General features: G+C 32.0%; 1 protein-coding gene across 1 annotated transcript; it reads right to left on the reverse strand.

Moving 5' to 3' along the window:
• Window positions 1–3,652: 3,652 nt before the first annotated feature.
• LOC132029727 (transcription factor bHLH61-like) lies at window positions 3,653–5,327 on the reverse strand. Its single transcript, XM_059419069.1, has 4 exons — window positions 5,087–5,327; window positions 4,442–4,573; window positions 4,160–4,333; window positions 3,653–3,925 (listed from the first exon to the last, which is right to left on the reverse strand). The coding sequence occupies exons 1-4, from the start codon at window positions 5,165–5,167 to the stop codon at window positions 3,836–3,838; spliced, it is 477 nt and encodes a 158-aa protein (XP_059275052.1). The 5' UTR covers window positions 5,168–5,327; the 3' UTR covers window positions 3,653–3,835.
• Window positions 5,328–7,633: the final 2,306 nt, after the last annotated feature.

Consider the following 7,633-nt stretch of genomic DNA (forward strand, 5'->3'; position numbering starts at 1 on the left):
ACAAAAAGCATAAGTTGTTTAGAGCATGTTACGCGCCATAATCAATGTGAGATATTATGATGCGAAAATATAAACTTATGTTCCTGAAAAAGTTGTTTGCTTTGTGGGAAAAAATTAAGGACCAGCCAAAAATAGGAGCAGAAGTGCAAATGACCCAGCGTTCTTCAACATTGGGCCTGAAGCCATATAATAGACCATAACCTTGTGCTGCCCAAGCCTAGGGCCCAGATCCCTTGTGTAGGAACTTACGACGCCAAGGCTTTTTTTTTTTTTGGTCTGGACAACGCCAAGTTTCTATATAGGTGGTGGAAGTTCGGAAATTTGGATATGCACTCTGTAATTTCTTAATTGGTGATTTTAACAAGGTGAATTCAGAATATAGAATCAATGTTGACTGAGTGTCATCTTAAATCTTAATAATATGTATATCCATAATTGAAACCATAGAACTCGCCCTAATCTCTGACGTGTTATAATATATAATGATGCAATGAGTAGATATCATCCGGGCAGGGGACCATCTAGTGAAACTGAAGTTTCATTTTCTTAGTTCTTAGTTTTGTCTGAATAGAAAAGGAATAAAAGGACAATAACAAGTAGAAAATGAGGAGAAGAAAATGGTGATGGTGCTAATTCAGTGTGTCATGTTTGAATGAAAAAGAAAGGACTGATAAAAGGGCTAAACCATCGCTCTCCTTTCAAACTTACATCTTTCTCCTTTCTATCCCAGAAATTCATGTTTGACAATTAATGAGATCAAATTAGGTCATCTTTACTCATTGTAGCAGCCTAAGAGGTCTGTCACTCTGTCTTATTCTCAAGAATGTAAATCCTCCATTTTAAAATGACTTAATCCTGTATATCCTTTTGGTAACTTGATAATTTACACTAATAATGTATTGTGACTTAAATTCGATTTAACTTAAGATAAAGCTTTTACATGCATGACTCCAGAGCTTAAATTACTGCCATATCCTATTTAGCACATGACACCTTAACCTTGATCATGACAATACCAAATATTTAAAATGAATACCTTTTAATCATCTTTCTTAATTCAAGCATGTCGAGCAATTTTGATCTTTCAATTATTGACAAATTTTAATTTTGATTTTCATAATTGATACTTATTTGACTAAGTTATTATAAGTACTCAAATGTAGTTACTAATAATACTAAGTTGAGATGAAGAAATATTACGGGCCATGAAGGGTAACATTACATTCGATAACGATTTTTTTCTTTTTTGGCAAAAATATGATAAAACTTTAGAAAGTTAGGCAGTCTATAGAGTTATGTGACATTCGATATAGAGCTATATGTCCTGTGATTTAAAAGGCATTTTCGCGGCGAGTCCCGCGACGCTCTATACCATAGCAACCCTGGTATACTGTAACATGTGGTAATTATTTGGTCAAGAATTAATAATCTACTATTGCTACCTAGTATCATGAGGAGGAAAATTAAAAAACGCTGACCCTCAATAATTGAACGACTAAAAGAAAAAACCAAATATTTTCCACTAAAATATATTTTTTTGCTTAGGGTTCCATTTTCTGAATGTAAAAGATTACCTTTTGGCATTTATCACAGGTAGGGGTGTACAAAGTAAACTGACAAACCGCACCAAACCGAGTCAAACCGAGAAAAAAACCCGACTAGTGGTTTGGTTTGCAGGTTTGGTGTTGGAAAAAAAAAACCCGATCACAATTGGTTTGGTTTGGTTTTAACTAAAAAAAGTCAAACCGAACCAAACCGAATAGACATTACATGTATTCAATTTTTAAAATATTTTATACATAAAAATATTTATTTGTAATGTAATTTATAAATATTTCTTAAATTTTTTCGTAGTCTTTTTTATCTATTATCATATTATTCAAGCTTGAACTTAAAATTTTAAATGTCAATAAGTTTTATATCCTGTGGATATTAGTAACTCAAATAAAGTCCAAACCAAAACTAACTCAACACTAATGCTAACAAAAGAAATTCAATTTACCACTAAGAATGATAATAATGTTAGTTATCTATTCTTTAGTTTTGCATAATTGATTTATAGAGTGAAAATACATGACTTATGTATTTTTTTCTTTGTCATGTAATTAATACTTATTAGCCGTACTTATTTTAGCATGACTTAGTATTTTTAGATTATGGTCATTTTCTTTATGGCTTATTAATTAGCAATATTTATTTTAACCGATTTTATTAGCTTTTGTTGAATATTTTAGGCCAAATCCATCGATAGACACCTGTGGTCATCCACTTCTTTTACTTGAGCACTTAAAGTGACCCTTGTTCCATTTAAACACTTCAGGTGGGTCATTTCTATTCCACTTAGACACTTTTTGCACCGTTATCGGAGCAAAACCAACACCAAAGCGGGCGCCACTCATCGCACATCCAACCATTTCAAAAGCCCCAATTTTTAATGGTCAAAACTCCACGAATTTACAATTAGTGAATTTACAATTAAAATGAGTTGGCACAATTTAATTGAGTAAGACAATTTAAATGAACAAGCACAATTTAATTGGCCACTTAATCCATGTAGAGACGATCGGTGTTAATTTTACTCCGATAATCTGCAAAAAGTTGTCTAAATGGAATAGGACCTACTACCGAAGTTGTCTAAATAGTAATGTGCGCCACTTTAGAAAGTCTTCAGTAAAAGAAGTGAACGACCACAAGTGTTTGTCGATGGGTTTGGCCAATATTTTAATACAATGTCATCACTTTTCTCACATTTGGTGTTATTTTCTTAAGAAATACCTTAATTATATACAGATCTTGCTGTGATTTAGAGAAATATTTGAAGATAAAAGTTATATGTTTTGTACGACTATTAGAAAAAAAACCCGAAAAACCCGAGAAAACCCGAGGTTGAAAAACCCGAATTTTATTGATTTGATTTGGTGTATAAATTTAAAAACCCGACGCAATTGGTTTGGTTTGGTGTTTAAAAATCCGAATCCATGTACACCCCGAATCACAGGTATTAGGCTAGCAAGAATGGTCCAACTGCACTTCATAAAATGTAGATTTTGCGCTTCTCAAACAAATGTTGTGAGGAGAAAGTCGGTAAAATGGCCAGTTTTTGTGATGGCATTAATTATTTTGTATGTCAGTTTTATCACTCAGAATCTTAAATTATTGTATATATAACAAACAGAAACACCAGGAGGTGTCTTAATCACATACATGCATCACACACTTCAAATTGTCTTCTAATGTACGTCAGACAAGGATGTATATTATATATAGCACCTACCTCAAGTCATAAATTTAAAAACCAATAGAACAATTTTTAAGTTTGCTGCTGAAATTAAGCACACCCTTTTAAGCAATTTCATTAATCACGGAATAAACACCTTATTAACTTCTTGTCATATACACCCATAATTAGAAGGCCAATACCTTTCCCATTTTCCTGGAAACTAAATTTGAATAAACTGACACGGAGAGTACTATTTAAAAGAGTTAACATTATAGGGCTTAATTATTCAACTTATACACAAAGAATCAAATTTTGGCTAAAACTTTAGACTATACAGAATAATTAAGAATACCATTTTCTCCTCTCCTTTTCCCCCGATTGTCAACATGTTACGTGAAAATAAAATCTCTCAAGTATCGGTCGAGGGTCATGTGACTGGGCAAAATGAATGATCTTTGATCATTAAGATGGATGAATTAATGGACTATCCAATAATTCCTGATTAATATAACTATAATATATAGCTAGGAAGATGAGGGGGAATTAAATTTGAAGAGAAATTAAGAACAAAAGAGAGATCATAGTAATAGCTAAGGTACATTGATTGATTAATAATTAGCCTTGCTCGTTGCTTTCACTCCAGTTCTTAATAGCTTCAAAAACTGCCTCCGTCACCACTTGGGCATTAATGATAGCTTCTTCATTCTACAAGAGGAACATCAAAACGAATTTTGGTTAGTCCAATGCAAGAAGTAACTAATTAATTAGTTAAAAACTTGAGTCACATGAAAGAAGAGAACGCTCTTCTTTTATTTCCATAGAAAGAAATGAAATATTTACATAGTTCTTGTTTATAATATATGGACCTTTTTTTTTTTTTTTTTTTTTCAAACAAAGAAGAATGGATTCTAAATTTAAGAATGCATGATAATTAATTACCTCTCCTCCAAATGCTTGTAAACGAAAGGTGTCAGTGCAAGAAACCCTAGCTTCGAGCACGTTAAGGCCAAGTTCCTCAAGAACTTCTAATATGGAAACAAGCAAGCCAGGGCAACTTCTTTCTGAATATACATTTACCAAGAAACCTTTTTCTAGGGTTTCCACTTCAACTTGCTGTAATAGAATGAGAAAGAATTAAATGTCACTTTTGAATGTCGACCCAAGTTATAAGTACTCAAAAGTAGTTACAAATAATACTAAGTAGAGTTGAAGAAATATTACGGGCCATGAAGTAGCGTTGTTATTAGAAGTATGAGGGGCAGTAGTAGTAATGTCTTGATTAAGCCTTTCCACTTTGTGTTTCAATTCTTGAATATACTTTGATGCATCCACTATGATTGAGCTTTCACTAATCTGCATGCCATGAAAATATCGCAAAGTCACACTGGAAATTGCAACAAAGAAGCAAACTTGCAATTCAGAGGATCAAAAGAAACCTCAAAGTTCGTTTTGTACTTGTATATTCATTTGCCTATTTACTGCAAAAAGTATTAATTAGAAAATGAATAGAAGAACAACAAATGTCATGTCATGTCATGTCATATTTAGTTCCCTTTTTACTCTCTTTGAGGTGGGTGTAGATGATGAAGGTATTGGCACAAAAAGAGTACTAAATCAATTAAATTAAAATTAATGTTGAAGAATGAAGGTATGAAGAGAAAATTAATGGTATTTCTTTTTCTAAAGGAAAATGAGGAAGGGGGAAGAAGAAAGGAGAGTAGAAATTGAAAGAAGAAAAATAAAGGAGTAGTTTATCACGCCATATATAAATAATACTATTATAGTTCAATAAATATATGATTGATATATAGATGTAGAATCCATTGAAAGAGAGGAAATTGAAGCCTGAGAAATACAGAGAATTACAGCATGAGATTTAGTGATTGAACGAAGAAGTTGCAACTTCTCATGCAGTACTGCCCCTCTTTTCTGCTCCCTTGATACCATTCTCTTTTCTTTTCTTTTCTTTCTTTCTTTGTGTCCCTCTTTTTTCTCTCTATTTTTCTCTTCCTCGGTCTCTTTAAAAAGGGGGAGAAGGAGCTCTCATATCAATATCAACTCTTCTTCCCACCTGGCTGCCTCTTTATTTCTTATTATCAAGAACTAGGAAAGATGCCCTTTGGATAAGAAACATAACAAAAATAATTCACTCTCCTTGATGACAACAAAATAAAGATAAAACATTTTAAACAATACCAAAGGGTATAAAATGAATAACTTGTGGATAAGGGAGCAGTTACCAAGTGTTATCTAAGTTAATAATATGATAAATAGTGGATACTATATATATATATATATATATATGATTGCTAAAAGTCACTGAATATGGACATATGGTTACTTCACTACTAGAGTTAGATGTGCAATAATCAATGCACTAGTACGTAATTATTATGCCTCTGTTATGACTTGACACTCTTTTTTGGAGGGGAATATATATAACGTGTCTTGTTTTTCCTGTTTAGCTTATCAATAAACTTTTTTTCTATGTCTAAGAATCTGTAATATCAGCTACGGAAGTTAGTGATAACGGACCGTTATTCTACCCCTTCTCCACTTAAATATCATATTTGGTTCGATAGTAAGGTTTTGACCTCCTGACGTGCGCATATCATGCATATAGCTCTCTATAGTATATATATCGACGTCGTAAAATGTTTACATTGTCATTAAATGCCATTTACATGGAACTTCTTGTATCAAGTATGGATCGGTAACTTAGAAAAGATGATAAATGATCTCTTACCACTAGTAAAACTACGTTAATAGTATAAAAATCTCTTATGCTATCAGTATATAAAAAATTTAAATACATTAGAAAAGTAGTTCAAAATGCTAGTTATTATTAACAACCTTGGGGGTCAAATATGGAATTACGATGGACAAGACTGTTTTTCCAACTGGATTTTATTTTATTCATCATAACTCAAAATTTTCGAATGGGTGAAAATATAATTCTTCCTTTGTCCCAATTCATATGTAGGAATTCAGTGTGCAATCGAGGGTCAAAGCAGTTAAACTTTGACTCAATTTCAAACATAGATTCATTGAGCATTTTATAATAAAATTTACATATTTAAAAATTATATATCTAAAAACACTATAAGTTTGCATACTTATAAATTCACAATATATGGAAAAGAAAAAAAACCAGTAGTCAAAAAGAAAGAAATTGTTTAACACCCCAAAATAAGAAACTCTCATATAAATCGTTATTTGAGCAAGACTAATAATTAGATTGTCTAGCGGAATTATGTTAAAATTTAAAAGAACCATCCACCGTTGAGATGGGATGGGACATGAAGTGATAGTAATCCATGCATAAATAGCTATATGGAGCCATTTATACTATGGAAAGTAGTGGAGGGAAAAAAATTTGGGTGGATGTCTATATTATTGTGAATTTTGGATGAATCCAAATAGTTTTCACGGGGAATTTGGAGTTCTTCCTTTACTCCAGCCGTCACCTTTGTCTTCACTCCTCAGTCCTCCTCCATTTCCTCTCTTTCTACACGTGCCTTTCTTCCTCCATCACTATTTCTTCCCCTTTTTTTTTCAAATAAATATCTACGTATCATTATTTGAAATGTATATAATTGAATATGCCTAATGCATGATCAATTTGCTTTTTACCTTTCTACCGTACACACTACTATTAGCAGTATCATGACATCTCGTGATCATATACACTTCGGGGTCGTTTGGTTCGGTATTGAGTTATGTGTGGAGATTAGCATATCAGAGACTAAAAATGCATGGATGAGTAATATAAAGGTTGTAATGCAGAAATTACTCTTGCTGAATGTTTCACAAAGTAGTATATAGTACAATATGATTAAAATATTGGGAAAAATTCAAAAATATACAAGTTGATCACTTACATTGCAAAAAAAAGCCTACAATTTACATTACAAAAAATAGCCCAAAATATACAAATGTATACAAACATGTACAGACATTTATACAAACACTTATATCAACATATACAAACATACAATAAGGCAGAGAGAGAGAGAGAGAAGTTTGGGTCATTTCTTGTAAGAATTTAAAAAATGAGTCAATTTTGGTAGCATTGTTGCCCCAATTAACACACAATGTAATTTTCTTTAAAATATTTGAATACTTTTAAGCAAAGTAGAAATTTTCTTACTATTACGAGGACTAGTTTTATCAGTTAAGTATTTTTAGTCCACATATACTACTAATACTTGCATTCTTATTATACATTCTATTTCACCTAAAATAATATTTATGCTCTCACATAACTTATGCATGTATTATTATAAGAAAAACTAAAAGGAGGAACCACGCGTTGTATAACCTAATGTTGATTTCTACATGGCGATTAAATCTCCTCAAACCAAAGGTAAGGAAAACATATGAGTAAGAACTTTAGAAGAGGTGTGACCAAGC

Source organism: Lycium ferocissimum, chromosome 1 (genome assembly GCF_029784015.1).
Source record: "Lycium ferocissimum isolate CSIRO_LF1 chromosome 1, AGI_CSIRO_Lferr_CH_V1, whole genome shotgun sequence".
In the NCBI taxonomy this organism is placed as follows: domain Eukaryota; kingdom Viridiplantae; phylum Streptophyta; class Magnoliopsida; order Solanales; family Solanaceae; genus Lycium; species Lycium ferocissimum.

What these genes read in the sequence shown, in the direction of transcription:
- LOC132029727 (XM_059419069.1), bottom strand. Translation starts at nt 5,167, where the DNA reads ATGGTATCAAGGGAGCAGAAAAGAGGGGCAGTACTGCATGAGAAGTTG. An exon ending in CAATCACTAAATCTCATGCT is followed by an intron (nt 4,574 to 5,086) that starts GTAATTCTCTGT and finishes CATGGCATGCAG; the next exon opens with ATTAGTGAAAGCTCAATCAT. An exon ending in TACAAGCATTTGGAGGAGAG is followed by an intron (nt 3,926 to 4,159) that starts GTAATTAATTAT and finishes TTCCTCTTGTAG; the next exon opens with AATGAAGAAGCTATCATTAA.